Source organism: Dermochelys coriacea, chromosome 6, assembly GCF_009764565.3.
Source record: "Dermochelys coriacea isolate rDerCor1 chromosome 6, rDerCor1.pri.v4, whole genome shotgun sequence".
NCBI lineage: Eukaryota > Metazoa > Chordata > Testudines > Dermochelyidae > Dermochelys > Dermochelys coriacea.
The window spans coordinates 44,825,639-44,841,745 of NC_050073.1; the positions used below are offsets into that span (position 1 = coordinate 44,825,639).

General features: G+C 43.7%; 1 protein-coding gene across 14 annotated transcripts in view; it reads left to right on the forward strand.

Moving 5' to 3' along the window:
* Nucleotides 1-4,776: 4,776 nt before the first annotated feature.
* PPFIA1 (PTPRF interacting protein alpha 1) overlaps nucleotides 4,777-16,107 on the forward strand; it is an 83,641-nt gene continuing 72,310 nt past the window's right edge. For all 14 annotated transcript variants that reach the window (XR_006281916.1, XR_006281915.1, XR_006281917.1 and 11 more), the window contains exons 1-2: nucleotides 4,777-6,063; nucleotides 7,528-7,791. Coding sequence is in view for 11 of the 14 variants with exons in the window: in XM_043516095.1 (XP_043372030.1) it covers nucleotides 7,528-7,791 (264 nt within the window). In the remaining 3 variants the exon portion in view is untranslated. The remainder of the gene's footprint in view (nucleotides 6,064-7,527; nucleotides 7,792-16,107) is intronic.

Genomic DNA, 16,107 nt, shown 5'->3' on the forward strand with positions numbered 1-16,107 from the left:
AGGAGTCTGTTCTCATTGGACAGCTGAACCCAATGACCTTATTGTGTAAAACTAGGTAGGACTATAAGAGGAAGAGGGTGGTAGGAGTTGCTCTTTTGCTGAGCTTGATAAACACTGAGATCTAATTTACCATGTGACTAAGAAAAGAAGGCTTTTTCCTCTTCCCATTTCCCAACTTCTCTTGTTTCAACTTGATTATGTGATTGTCTTGTGGTGAAACAGCTGAACAAGACATTTAACATGTGGGATTCATTGTGCTGATTACTTTATTTTCACTGACATAGAGAATGGCTCTATGTGGACATGACAAAAAGTATAACATCTTATTATTCATTGAGATACACCCAACTACCAAGACAACTTGCTGATCTTGTACAAAGAGAGGTGTAAAACTCCTTTGATTATAGGGAACTAAGGGGCCAAGGCTTTCTTCTCCTCATGCAATGCCTATTCTTTATGCTCTGGTTAAGTTTTTGGTATTTTTCTTGATATACTAGAGAGTGAATATGAACCCTAAATAATCTGTAAAATATACTCTTTGTAAAAACATGAAAATAACTAGGACTTGCATTGTTTTTATATCCAATATACATTATAGGTATTGTGTACAAACTTGATACAAAGGTTTCTAATTTTGGTCTTGATCCTGAAGTCTGCTGCAGGAGCAGATACTTATGCCTATGTGGAGTCCAACTTAGCTCTATGTGGTACAGCATGAGGGGCAGGGCTTCATGTGCATAGGTCTGATTGCAGGATCAGGGCCTAGGGTATTTCTACAGTGCACCTCTAACTGTTGTATTTAAGAGCTGCTGATACAAAAATCATGGCATATATGCTTCCCTCTACTCAATGTGTGAAAGAGAAGCAAATGGGATACCAAGGGCAGATACAACTCAAAAAACAGAAGAAGAAGATAAAGGAGTCAATTCTACATACTCCTCCTTTCCTAGAAGCCACTGCACCCATTAGTATCTGTGGGACAGGGAGAACGATGGAACTGGGGTCATCTGGAATTGCGGGGAAGCTGATAAACAAAGTAGACAGAATGCTCCCTTCCAACATCAATAGACTGCTAGAGAGAGTTAATGTTGCTAGAAGCAGAATTAATTCTCTTTTGCAGCTCTAGCCTTTTCCAACAGGGAAGGTAGTGTGAAGCCACAGAGGAGGAATCGGAGCAGTGTGGTTGACAAGGTGAAGCAGAGAAACTTTCTTGCAACATTTATTAATAAAATAAATTAATATTGGAAATAGAAAAAGGAGGAATTTAAAAGTAATTAATATAAATCAGAACCTAGAAATTGATAAGGAAAGCAAAGGGACGTAAGGAGAAATCTATGGCCTGCAGCATTAAAGACAATAAGGAGTTTAAGTACATTAGGAGCAAAAAAGAATCCTAACAATGATATTGGGACACTACTAGAAGGGAATGGTAAAATTAGAAATATTAAAGCAGAAAAGGCAGAAGTGTTCAGTAAATATTTCTGTTCCATATCTGGGGGAAAAACAGATGATGATGTTCTCTCCATTCAGCTAGCATCGCAAGAGAATGTGCAGCAACTAAAGTTAGACATGTTTAAATCAGAAGGTTTGGATAACTTGTACCCAAGAGTTTTAAAAAGCTGCTGAGGAGCTCGCTGAACCATTAATGCTGATGTTCAATAAGTCTTTGAACACTGTAGAAGTTCCAGTAGACTGGAAGAAAGCCAATGTTGTGCCAATATTTAAAAAGGATGACCTGGATAATTATAGATCTGTCAGTCCAATGTTGATCCTGGGCAAGAAAAGGGAGTGGCTGATATAGGACTCAATTAAAAAAGAATTAAAGGAGGGTAATACAATTAATGCCTATCAAGATGAGTTTATGGAAAATAAATCCTGTGAAACTAACTTAATATTTTTGATGTAATTACAAAGTTGGTTGATAAAGGAAATAGTGTTGATTATACTTGGATTTCTGTAAGATGTTGGAGTTGGAAGTGCAAAACATTTTAATTAAAAAATTAGAATATAAAATTAAGCTGCCACGTATTAAAAGTTGGATAACTAATAGGTCTCAAAGTGTAATTGTAAATGGGAAATCATCATCGAGCAGGTGTCTCTCAGGGATCGGTTCTTGGGCCTATGGGGTTAAACATTTTTATCAATGATGTGGAAGAAAACATCAGATTATCAGATCTGCAGATATTGTTTGCAGATGACACAAAAATTGAAGGAATGGTAAATAATGAAGAGGACACATCACTGATACTGGATTACTTGGTAAGCTGGGTGCAAGCAAACAATATGTTTTAGTATGGCTAAATGTAAATATATACCCTCGGAACAAAGACTGTAGGCCAGACTTACATGATGGGGGACTCTATCCTGGGAAGTAGTGACTCTGAAAAAGATTTTGGGGTTGTGATAGCTGATCAGCTGAACATGAGCTCCCAGTGCAATGCTGTAGCACATTGTGGCTAATGTAATGTAATTGAGGCTAATGTAATCCTTGGATGTGTAAACAGGGGAATCTCAAGTAGGAATAGTGAGTATTTTACCTCTGTATCTGGCACTAGGGTGACCACTGATGGAATGCTGTGTCTGGTTCGAGTCTCCACAATTCAAGAAGGATGTTTATAAATTGGAGAGGGTTCAGAGAACCACCATGACAATGATTAAAGGATTAGAAAACTTTTCTCACTGTGATAGACTCAAGAAGCAAGAGAAGGTGATAATCTATTGGGAACAAATATTTAATAATGTGCTCTTCAGGTTAGCAGAGAAAGGTGTAACAGGATCAGATGCCTGGAAGTGGAAGCTAGACAAATTTAGACAGGAACTAAGGTATACATTTTTTTTTAAACAGTGAGGGTAATTAATCATTGGAACAGGGGTGTGTTGATAGATTCTCCATCACTGGCAATTTTAAAATCAAGATTAGATGTTTTTCTAAAAGATTTAAGAATTATTTGGGAGAAGTTCTATGACCTGTGTGATACAGGAGGTCAGACGAGATGATCACATTGATTCCCTACTGGCCTTGTAATCTGTGGACCACTTCTTGTAGATGCTTGGACTCCAAGGAGGAATGAAATAGTTAACAATGTTGACATTTAAATTATCAGCATCTTCAGGTTTGTCTACCCAGCAACTAGACACCTTTGGCTGGCCTGTGCCAGTCAATGTGGGCTCATGGGGCTTGGGCTGTTGGGCTGTTTCATGGCAGTGTAGACTTCTGGGCTCAGAAAGTTTTGGCTCATGGGGCTTGGGCTGTTTCATGGTGGTGTAGACTTCTGGGCTCAGCCAGAAGCCTGAACTCTGGGATCCTCCCACCTTGTAGAGTCCTACACTAATCCTGAGCCAGGAAGTCTACACAGCAATGTAACAGCCCCACAGCCTGAGGCCTGCAAGTCCAAGTCAGCTGGCCTGGTCCACCACAGCAGGTGTCTAGTTGCTCTGGAGATATATCCTTTGAACCTCAGTCACATGAATTGGGCAGGTCATGCCCAATTGAACTATCGTTCCAGGCAGTCTGCAGTCACCTAGAGAACTCTGTTCATGTTTCTGAGGTTTTCTTCACAACTGTAACAGCTAGAGCCTTTGGGGCTTGTCTACACTAGAGAGTTGTCCCACTTTAACTGTTTTGGTATTGTCAAAGCAGTACACCCCCCACCCCCAGTGTACATGCACTAATGTAGGTATAAAGGTGCTTTATACCAGTATAGCTATTCCCATATAGGAAAGGGAATAAGTGCCATAAGTCACCTTTATATAGCAAGGCACAACTTCATCCACACTAGGGATTTTATTGATGTAACTATATTGATTAAAAATTACCCCCTTAACTGATATAGTGATATTGGTACAACTTTTAAGTGTAGGATGATCCTTATTATTTTAAATAAAAGCTAACAGTTTGGAGAACAAGGAGTAGCTGGGGGGTTGCTGGCGTGGGTTTTGGCAGCCAGGCCTATGTCCAGCAGCGAGCAGTACAGGGGACAGCAAGCGGGCCGTCTCAGGGCAGTGGCTCTAATGCCTAGCACAGGGGCTCTCAAACTAGGGGTTGCAACCCCTTCAAGGGGTTGTGAGGTTATTACATGGGGGGTTGCAAGCTATCACCTCCACCCCAAACCCCGTGTTCCCTCCAGCATTTATAATCTAAAATATATTAAAAGTGGTTTTAATTTATAACGGGGGGGGGGTTGCACTCAGAGGGTTGCTATGCGAAAGGGGCCACCAGTACAAACGTTTGAGAGCCTGCCATGCACGGTGGCTGGAGGGAAGAAATCCGCGTTTGTCCCTGTACTGCACGAACAGGGGACCTTTCCACATGCACAACACACACCTCAGTGTTGTTCACCTTCACTGCCCAGCCCGTCCCGTGGTGACTATGCCACCTCCGCCCTGAGCCCTCCCTACCACTGACTCTCTGGCTGATCAACCCTGCTCCTGCCCCAGCCGCGCAGGGCAGAGACACGTCAGTACTGAGCGCTCCAGGCCGGGCCGGGCTCCGCGAGGTGGGAGGAGGACGAGGAGAGTCTCGAACCGGCAGCTTCGCAGCGTGGCGGAGACCCGGAAAGGGGACAGCGACTCCGTGAGCCCCTGCCGCCGCGCGGTGCATTGTGGGACCCGCACTGATTTGGGCCCGAGCCGCGGAGGGCGCCGGGAAGAGCGGCGGCGGCTGAGGGAGCGCGAGGCAGCGGCGCTACTAGTGGCGGCGGGTGCGGGGCCCGGCCGGCCGGCCGCTCTGAGGGGAGTCTGCCCCCCCCAGGGCTGTGGAGACAGCGTTGGGCCCAGGCCGCCGCCGGGACACGGAGCGGCACCTACCCGGCCTCGGCCAGTCCCGCACCGGCCACCGTGGAGGTGGTGGCGGCGGCGGAGGACGGAGCCGGGCCGGACCGGACCAGGAGAGATCCCAGCGCCGGGACAACCTCTGCCCCAGAGAGCCAGGAGAGAGAACAGTCCCCGGCGGCCGGGCCCCTCTGCAACTCCGGCTCCCACCTCCGGGACCCGGGAAGCCCCAGCCCGACTCCTCGCTAAGGCTCCTGGGAGTCGAGACTACTCCAGCCGCTCAGGGGAGCGAGGCCTCCGGGAAAGGGGCCTTTCCCTAGGCCGGCGCTCCCCTGGGGCCTCCGGCAGGGGAAAAGCCGCCTTTCCGCTCCCTAATCCACCCTCGCAACTCCTGAGGGGTTGGAGCCTCTGGGGAGAGGAGAACAACCCCAACACCGCAGGGACCTCGGCTCCAAACCATCGATCTCTTCCCCCGGTTAGTCTCTGGGTCCTGGGACCCGCCTTCCCCACCTGTGACCCCCGCCTCTGGGATACCCTTTTGTTTAGTTTTAGAGAGGACTTTTTACTGGGCCGGATCAGGACATCTCGGCGCCGGAGCCTCTTCTGAAGAGTCATTGGTGTGAGGGTAAGTGGAGGGAACAATAACCCAAGTACAAATACCCCAACAGCCCCGCCCGATTTTCAAAACAGCATCCAGCAGCACCCACCCCTGGGATTATAAATGTGTGAGAGAAGACCCAGGAACCTGAGGGAAAGAAAGGATCCTACCGTTACTAAGAGAGGGGAAAAAAGAGAGAGCTTTTCCAAATTCCCCACGAGAAAAGCCACCCCCTCTTTTCTTTCTATTTTTACTCTTTTGAATATTGCCATTGTGACCTTAGAGGGATTTCTGAACCATGCACTGTTGAAGCTTGTTGCACCAGCAGGATAGAAGTGGCTTTGCCTTTGCACATGCTTCCCCCACCCGGGCTGTTGCAGGAACTGTGGGCCATCAGTAGACAGAAGGGAAGCTGAGACTGGTTTCTTTGCACCCATTCTTTTTTGCCTTGGGGACTTCACTGGCCGGTTGAAACCATTGCTGCTCCTACTGGACCTATACTTTGATCAGCAAGTATATTTATCCTTTTGTGTGGGGGGTTGTTCAGTAAATGGACATTGTACCCAAGGTGGATGGCTGCTCTACAGTCTGAAAGGTGTCTTGGGATCACACAAAGCTGCTAAAAGAACAGGAAAGATCTGGTGTTGCTGGAATTTTGGGGGCTGTTTTCAAGCCATTTTGTTTCTTCGAACAAGGTAAATAAATTAGTGGTGTTTAAAATAAAGGACCTCTGATGGTTTAACATGATATAATTTTTTTTAAATAGTGAGACAGTATCTCTGAAATGCATTGTAAAATCTTTCTTCCCAAGAATGAGATATCTTTGAATTAATTCTGAAATGTAAAGTTTATTCATCAGATTTGGAGACAAATAAACTTTTACTAATGTAGATCTTCAGATGAAGTATGAAGTCTGTTTTCATTATATAGTATTGAAAGCATGGGGGGAGTGTGTGATGTACTTTTTCAATCCCTATAAGAAAATTGATTGCTTCACTGCTTGTATGTGTTTGCAAATGGATTTTTATTCTTGTAAGCTTGTAAAGAAGGTTAAGGCACTCTCTGTCCCAAGAATTCCTGAAGGTCTTAGTGGCTCAGTGCTAATGCTGAATAACAATGCTTTCTCGTTTCCATTGCATTTAAATTTGAGGAACAGAAGTTTCTCCAAGTTCTGTTTCGAAATCATGATGGCTGAGCATTCAAAATGGGCTGTAGGGTTCTACTTAAATTGATGATTTTCCAAGTTTAAGCTCCTCTTGTAAGGTGGTGTTACTTTTTTCACCATTTATTAAGCATGATAGCACAAAAATACTCTCATATTTTTATTAAATTTCTTCAGTCTGTTTTTCTTTACAGGCATCTTTTACTATTGATATCTACAGTGATAGCCTATAATGTACTGCAGGCACGTGTTGAAGCCTTGTTGGTTTTTGTTTTAATACTATTACCTGAGAGGTTTAATGTCCTTTCACATCCTTAATTTGGTTTTAATTTCCCCTGGGCTAATCTGTCTGATTTTCCAATTGCTGTATCCTGATACAGAAATGTGCTACTGCTAATTTTCTTGCAACAAACTGCTACAGTAGAGATTGTATGGCCAGTATAACAAGCTCAAAGTACTGGCTCTCTGTCATGAATTAATCCAGTTGTCTTGATGTCAGAATAGAGTTTCACGAGTTTGGGGAAATCATATTTTGCTCTTTCCAAATAGCTGAGCAGTACAGTCGAAAATTGATTGGTTTAACTGTGTCATTTTTGTTGGCTGTGTGTGGCTTCAGTACTTTTTGAAGGTACTAGCAACAGTTTAAAAAGAAAAAAACATAAATCTCTTAGAAAATGAGGTCACAAGTAGTACTATAGAAATATAGCTTTGCAAGAAAATCACTAATATTTGTCAAAACTGAGTCTTCAATGAATTGGCTTATTGTACACTGCGCCTCTGTAATATTACATGACATAGCGGTAAACACCTAAGTTATGTAAGCCTCCAGTGTTGGTATCACTGGGGAAGCTAAATTGATGATGTATTGTGGATGCTAATTCTTCTTGGATAGGCAGGGTCCTTGTGCATATTGGTTTACCAACATTTTGTTTGGACTTGTACTCTTTGCACTTTTTGTTTACTATTAATAACTTTACATTGAATCTTTTATTTCAAGATGATGTGTGAGGTGATGCCAACCATCAGCGAGGCAGAGATTCCCTCAGGGGGAAATGGAGGCCATAGTTCAGGCTCTCCTTTACAGCCGGATGCTGATTCCCATTTTGAGCAGTTAATGGTATCCATGTTGGAGGAAAGGGATCGACTTCTGGACACACTACGAGAGACTCAAGAAACACTAGTATTGACCCAGGGCAAGCTACATGAAGTCAGTCATGAAAGAGATTCCTTGCAGAGACAGCTCAATACTGCACTTCCACAGGTATGGATGCTTCGAATGGCGGACATCTTTTAATAATCTTAGTGTTTGTTTTATTTTTTTATACTTTACAATATATGTGAATGAAATAAAATATTCCAGAGAGCACATATAGGTTGGTTGTTGGACGGAAAGTAGGCCTTTCTGGTGGCTTTTATTTAAGACCTAGAAATTCTGTATGTATCTTTTAAAATACATCTAACAAAAAGTTTGAAAGATTAGGTCTGATACTGTGTTAATGCGCACTGTTGTGCCATGGGGGAGCAGCAGTCTCAGAACACTGCAGAATTGACTTAGCTCAATAACTGCATTATGGGGTTGGGTTTGTTTTTTTGCCTTCCACTGAAGTATTAGCTGTTTGCCTCTCTAGGGGAGGCAAAATACCAAAGAATATGTATCATGTGTTGTGATGCATAGGCATTATAGTGTGGTCAGGAATGATGAGCAGTGTTTATGCACCTTGCTGCTTTTTTTTGGAACCCTGCTGCTCGGCTTTAGCTGCAACCCTACAATAACCAGAGTCAGCAGCAGGTCTGGCTCCGGAGGGGGGCACAGGGCTCCGCGTGCTGAGCACCGGCTTTGCACTTCCATTGGCTGGGAACCGGGCAAAGGGAGCTGGGGGGGTGCCTGTGGGTAAGAGCCACACGGGGCTGCTTGCGTGCCTCCGCCTAGGAGCTGGACCTGCTTCTGGCTGCTTCTGGGGTGCAGCGTGGTCCGCGGTGCCAGGACAGCCGCTGACCGGGAGCTGCCCAAGGTAAGCCCGTGCCCCAGTCCTCTGCTCCAGCCCTGATCCCCATCTCCCCCTCCCCCCTGAACCCAGAGCCCCTTCCTGAAACCCAAACCCCTCATCCCCAGCCCAATCCCAGAGCCTGCACCCAGAGCCCTGACTCCCTCCCGCACCCCAACTCTTCCCCCCAGCCCGGAGCCCCTCACAGACCCTGAAACCCTCATTTCCAGCCCCACCCCACAACCCTCATCCCTGCACCCCAACCCTCTGCCCCAGCTCTGAGCCCCTCCCACGCTCCAAATCCCTCATCCCCATTTTCTGCATCAACCATTTTCTTCAACTGGCTCACCAGAAAAAAAAAGTTTGAAAACCACTGCCCTAGTGAACCTATTATTTTTTTTCAGTAGTCCATATGGATACTTCCCCTTTCCATATGTTCAGGTAATATTTGTGTTATACAGTAGAATGAACTGGTGTTTATTTATGAACACTCCAGAGCTGTGTTTGTGTGAAAGAAGAGATGCAAGATTGCTGGGGTAACTGTATTTGTAGCAGTAATGCATTTTGTTGTTCACTAATCAAGGCATTGAATCTGTGATTGCGTCTGCATAGGTTCAGGGGGTCCACTTGTGCAGGTTCAATTGTAGGATCACAGTTCAGTCACTATTTGTCTACTTATATATGGTACTGTTGCTAAATTCATAAAATTGTCTTGTTGTTTGTGCTTTGAACACAGTATTGTTTAAAAAAACACAAACAAATCCTACTTCTCAGACATATACCAGAGATAGCTAATATTCTTCTAGTACAGTAGTCCCATCAGTTACTGAAAGGCCTGTGTTAGCTAATGGAATACTGTGACAAATATGTAGGCTACTAAAATAAAGGAAGAAATATAAAAATGGTTGTTCAGTGCTTTTTTTTTAACTAAGTTTGGATATGTTACCTATAGAACTCACTCTAACTGAAGTAGATTGACTGACTGATACGTAGTCTTGGTCAACTTCACTCTCTGTTGCCCAGAGCAATGCTTCCTTCGTAGGAGAACTGAGCTGCCCTTCCTCTTAACTTAACTGTAGACTGTAACCATCAAATGCATTCTAAACTAATGGGTGCACTTAATGTATGAACAGTGTACGGAAGCTTTTGTAACTTTGCCAACACTACTGGTGGCTCAGGTTAGTGCTATATTAGACTTTAAGTTAGGTGAACACACATTTGCCACAAAAGGGAAAAAATATAACTGGCATGCATAGCAACTTGTGCACAGGTGACAATCGCAGCATATGTTTTTTACACAAATTATAGATGTTGCTAAAACAAACTTCATGCTAAACAATATAGAAACATGATATTTATGGATATCAGCTCTATTATTAAAAGGCATGCTAACACATCCTATTTTTTGACTCAGCATCTTGCATGGTATAAAAACAATAGTGTTATGGCTTGGAATCATTTATCTTCTGTATTCATGGTAGTCTTGTTCAAAATTTCTTTATTCAAAAAATCAAGTTTATGTAAGTCAGGAATAAGAACTGCATTGTGCGTATACATCTTTGAGCTTCTAGTGGAATGCGGAGCCTGAATGACGAGAAAAGCTGCTTATGGTTTTGGTTTGGTTCTAAGTTTTATTATGGTAACAGTATGTAGTATTTTATTTTAATTAAGACCTTGATCCACAGTCTTTTCTGTGCCATTTTGATTTCCACATTTTAGCACTTTTGGGGGTGTAAATATTGATTGTGAATGTTTGCAAATTATATTCAAGTGAGAGTTCAGGTGCAGTTGTGGTAGTAAAAATATTCAGGTAACTATCTATATAAACATCTCTCTCAAACCATATAGTGAACATAAATAATCCATTTTTGGTTTAATCACATTCATTGGGAGAACATGAACAGATATGTCAAATGAGATTTTACAAAACAATGCTGAACATTTAATCTGAAGACAAACTTTTTAAGACCATAATTTACAGTGATTACTTATGTTGAAATGGCCAGGAATCAGTTGTCTCATCTTTTTATAATTATTGACATTTTTAGCAACAGTTGATTTTTTTTGTGTTGTCAAGGAGCATCCTAGATTTAAATAATCTAGAGTTTTGTATAGATTAGAAATAACATCTTTAATTGCTCTCAGATATGATGAACACAAATGTAATGTAGTCTCTGTGGGAAGTACTATTAGTTAAGTGACATGTTTTGCAGCAGCTGAAGTTTCCTAAGGATCTTTGGATATAACCCTATTTAGAGCTTGTGAAAACAATCCAGTCTTGAGGTGGCCCAGGCTGTACCTACTACTGTAGCAAGGTCTGCATTTGATAGCATACCTAATGGCTATCAAATTTAAAAACAAAAGCTTTCGGTCACAGCTGCGAGTTAGTTATCCAGAAGCAACAGGAATCTCATAAGACTTCCCGATTTCTGCAAATGTGTGCCAAAACAAGCAAACTCCCTAAATCAAGGTGGTAAAAATACACTGCTGATTCTTCCAATTGCTTCCCTCCATCAGCTAAACCTCATTGAAACCCAAGTCTCTTAGGCACTGGGTAGATTTGTTTACAGCTTCATTGATTGGGTTGAAGGAGCTGTGGGAATCAGAATACTGTCTGCATATTGAGAATCACTACTGTTCATAGTGCCTCACCAATTTTCCTAATGGTTCCCAGTTTTCCACGTAGAGCAGAAGGGTTGATGGAACATAGCCTTGCAGGACCGTGTTTCAGAGTGTCTTTGGGGGCAGATGAGCAGTTTCAGAACTACCTTCTGGGATCTCCGAGTAGACTTTGAGCTACTCCAGGCTCTGCTTGAGAATGTTCAGGACATCTGTATGTTACTTTAGTCTGTTTAGTTACTTTGGTTTGACTGCTCAGTTACCGTAATTTAAATACATTTGTGAAAATCCTAAAGGGTTTATTTTAGTTGTTTCTAAATGTGTGTGTGAGGGAATGAGAGCCCACTAATTTTAAAATCTTGAAAGATATGGTGATCAGAAACAATCTATTCACTATCTACTAAATACTTCTTTTGTTTAATAAATGTTAGTTTTAAATGCAAAACGTGTTGTGATTTTTGACAAACACATTTTAAGGTAGTTTTTAAACTTAAAATGCTGTATTTGTGCACGTTTAAGTGGACTTGCATTGCATCTGTATTGAGCATGATACAAATTACAATTAAAATATCTAGTAAAAAAGAATACATTATTCACCATTGTCTAATATTACAAAAAAGTAAAAAATAAGAATATGAATAATATATATAATTGCTTAATAGATAAAGTGTAACCTCTTGGTTAGCAAAAAGCAGAAAACTTAGTGTAAAGGCTATATTTAGATGCAAATCAACACATTTTAATTGTTGCCAACCAGTGAAAATCAGCCTTTCTTTCGGAAAGTAACTAAAAGTTACAAATGCAAAATACAATTAAAATCAATTATTTAATTCAGTGTTTCCTTCTTGCTTATTTAAATCATGATTAAAATTGGTGATTTTAAATCAATTCAGCCTGCATTTTTTACCTGGTAAAAGCCAGTAAAGTGAAAAAGCTGATTTTTAGCTAAGGCCATGCAAATACGTACAGTCCTGCTATACTGATACAGCTGCAGCGCATCTGGTGAAGGCGCTCTATGCCAAAGGGAGAGAGCTCTCCTGTCGGCATAAAAACCCCCCCTCTGCGAGCGAGATTATCCCGCTGACGTAGCGCTATGCACATGAGCACTTATGTTGGTGTAATTTACGTTGCTTGGGGGGTGGTTTATTCACACCCCTGAGTGACATAAGTTATGCTGACATAGGCTATAGTGTAGACCAGTGGTTTTCAACCTTTTTGGGGGGGACCCAGTTGAAGAAAATAGATGCCGGCAACCCAACAGAACTGGGGATGAGGGGTTTGGGGTGTGGGAGGGGCTCAGGGCTGGGGCAGAGGGTTGGGGTGCAGGGGTGAGGGCTGGGAATGAGGGGTTCAGGGTGTGGGAGGGGGCTCTGGGCTGGGGAAGGGGTTTGGGGTGCGGGAGGGGGTCAGGGCTCTGGGGTGGGGCCGGGGATGAGTTTGGGGTGCAGGAAGGGGTTCCAGGTTTGAGGGGGGACTCAGGGTTGGGGCGTGGGGTTGGGGCATTGACTTATCTCGGGTGGCTCCCAGTCAGCGGCACAGTCAGGGTGCAGAGGCAGGCTTCCCGCCTGTCCTGGCACCGCGGACCATGCTGCACCCCAGAAGCGGCCAGCAGCAGGTCCAGCTCTTAGGCAGACGCGTGCAAACGGGTCGCACAACTCTCACCTGCAGGCACCCCCAGTTACTATTGGCTGGTTTCCAGGGAGGGGGCAGTGTGCGGAGCCTCTGGCCCCCCCCGCCTAGAAGCCGGACCCGCTGCTGGCTGCTTCTGGGCACAGTGTCATGTCGGAGCAGGTAGACACTAGCCTGCCTTATCTGGGCAGCACTGCTGACAGGACTTCTAATGTCCCGGTCACTGGCGCTGACCGGAGCGACCCAGTCCTGACTCGAAGTTTGAAGAATACTGGTGTGGACAAAGCCTAAGTTCACAGAGAGTACACCTGTATAGCATTGCAGTCTTAATCAGAAAATGTTACGTTTTGGGGTGTGTGGAGATCACTGGTGTTAGTTTTTTAAAAATAAAAAATTCATAAATGCAACATAAAGCTTTTGCAGTTATAAGTTGTCAGGTAGGCAAATATTAATGTTCTTTCAGCAACGTTAATTTTGCTATGCTACACATCCTGAATGTGTTCGGGTGGACTGATTTAAATTACCTTGATTTAAATCATCAAGTGGAAAGCCTCTATTTAAATCTATTTTAATCAACTTTTCCATTTGAACTCCAGTTATTTTCTAAAGAAAGGTGCATTCTCATTAAAACATGTTGATTTGAACAGAGCCGTTACCCTAGATTTGTACATTCCTTTGCTACCTTGGAGGGTAAACTACATGTACACATTTATTCAAGCAATTACGTAGCTTAATATTTTCAGATTTTTATTAATTGTACCTTTTTTGTCAAAGTGGTGAATGATATCTTACTTATTAGATCGTTTACTTTTTGCTCGTGATTTGTGTGAACTTGTATTACGATGGTAATTAGAATTTAATTAAACACACAGAACAGCATATAAAATTTATTTTTATTAAACCAAACAACCTTAAATGTATAAACTTCTCTTCTCAAAGCACGTTTCATATTTCCAGTAAATAATTTAATAAAGGAACAGGGGATTACCTGTGAGTGAAGTAAACTGGTTGTGATGGTTCCAACTATTTTGTGATGATGATTTGTGAAGATCATCATCCAAATAGGTCATTTCAAATAACTCAAAACAGTCAACCACTGAATTCCGTCATTGAGCTTGGGGAGGAATTAGTTGGGATCCTCCTGCTCCCTTCAGTGACTCTCAGAATCATTGAAATGCAAGACTAGAAGGGACCTCGATAGGTCAGTCCCCTGCATTGAGGCGGGACTAAGGATTTGTTTACACTTGAAATGTCCAAATTTCTTGGTCAAAGTATATTCAAGATCCAGCCCCCCCCACCCGAGCCAGCTTCCCAATCACCTGCCAGCTCCCCGCCTGCCCTGTCCAGAGAGTAAGATGATCTTATTTCCCTAAATTGAAAATGGGATGCATGAGGCTGACCTAAGCCTCCTGGCGTGGCTGCTTCCCCTCCTGTCCCCAAACTTTCCTTCGTGCCCCCAGTTAAACCAAGTAGCAAATATGGGGCAGCGGGAGGGAGAGGAATGGGTGTGTGCTGGGATCTGGGCAGCAGAGTAGGGTGTGATTGAGTACTTTTGAGCTCAGAGACTGGAGGTGAAGCCATTGGAACATGATCCAGTTACCCTTTGGGCTCTGGGATAGCAGAGGGGCAGGAAGGAGGCTCTGGGTAGTGGAAAGGACCAAGGAGACTCGAGATAGTAGCCCTGAGATGAGAGGAGGCCAGGATGTGGCAGAAGCTGGTGACTGGAGGTGGACTGGGAATGGAAAGAGGCTGGTTGGGAGGTGGGGGAGAGGCCTGGAGAGGGCTCTGGGGACTGGCCCTGAAGGGGAAGGGGGCTCTGGGGACCATCCAGGGGTAGTGGGCTCTGGGGACTGATCGGGAGTGGGGGGCACAAGACAGGAGGGGTGTGTGTCAGGGGACAGGTTTGGACGGAAGGCTCTGGGGACTGCATGGAGCACAAGCATGGTTGAACATGGATTCAGCCCGTGCATGGAGGTGGCGTGTAGCTGTAGCTAGTCGGGGTGGAGGCACAAATGAAAAATTCTGGGGGGTCACATTCCTCTTCCCCCAATTTTTTTGGGATGTCCAGAAGCGAGGAGGCAGCACTCCTGCTGGCAGTGGCACTCTCCATGACTCTGCTGGGAGGGAGGAAGCAGCAGGGTGACTGACTGAGCTCCTCCTCCCCCAGCTACATGGGGCTGCTTCGCCTTCTCTGTTGCTGGAGTCCCACGCATTGCCTCTCGCTTGTAGATGGTCTGCAGAGTAGTCAGCACCCTACTCCAGCAGAAGGGAAGGCAAAGGGTCCCATGTAGGGGGCTGGGAGGAGTTCAACTAACTGCCATGCTGCTTCCTCAGTCCCTGTGCTATACAGGCACACTGAGAGCGCTGCTGCCAGGAGGAGTGCTGCTTCTTCGCTTCTGGGCATACCATCCAGAGCAATTTTTGGTTCGGGGGGAGACATGACCCGGCATGGCCCGCCCCTGTGTTGCCTCTGCCCCTGTGGTCCATTGAAAAGCGTCTGGCAGTCCATATTTGGACAGCAGTCTGTCTATTGATTACCCCCCTGCTACAGCATCATAGCTGCAGCACTTCAGCGTGGACACTACCTATGCCGACATTAGGGTTCTCCGGTCACCGTAGGTAATGCATCTCCCTGAGAGGAAGAAGCTGTTTAAGGTAAAATATAAAACAGATTTATTAACTGCAGAAAGACAGATTTTAGGTAATTCTAATTAGCAGACATAGAGATCAAAGTTGCTTACATAAGACCTAAAAATAAATTTGTAGTGTAAATTCTATAGACTAAGCAAGATTTGAATCGAGCAGTTTTTCACCCTAAAAGATATTACAGACAGCTCACAACATTTTTTTGTCTCCATTTTCCAAGTAGGCTGTAGGAATTGGGAAAATACTTAGTACTGCTTGGTATAATTTGAGGTCAAATATTTAGACAGCTGCACCCATTTTGTTTGTCTCATAGTAAAAAAGCTCATAAGGTAATAATTTGTAATTAACAATTATAAAGAACATTGTAATTGCTATTGGAATTTCTGATCATGGTGTTAAAGGTGATTGATTCACTTGCAGAAGAGTGACTGTCACACTTTCAGAATGAGCTCTTTGGAGGAGACTTCTAAACTCAAAGCCCTGATTGTCATTTACACTAACGCCTTGTCTGTATATAAAGCTTTTTTATTCAGTATAATCCAGGGGTTCTCAAACTGGGGGTTGGGACCCCTTAAGGGGTCGAGAGGTTATTACATGGAGTTGTGAGCAGTCAGCCTCCACCCCAAACCACGCTTTGCCTCCAGCATTTATAATTGTGTTAAATGTATAAAAAAAAAGTTTTTAATTTATAAGGGAGG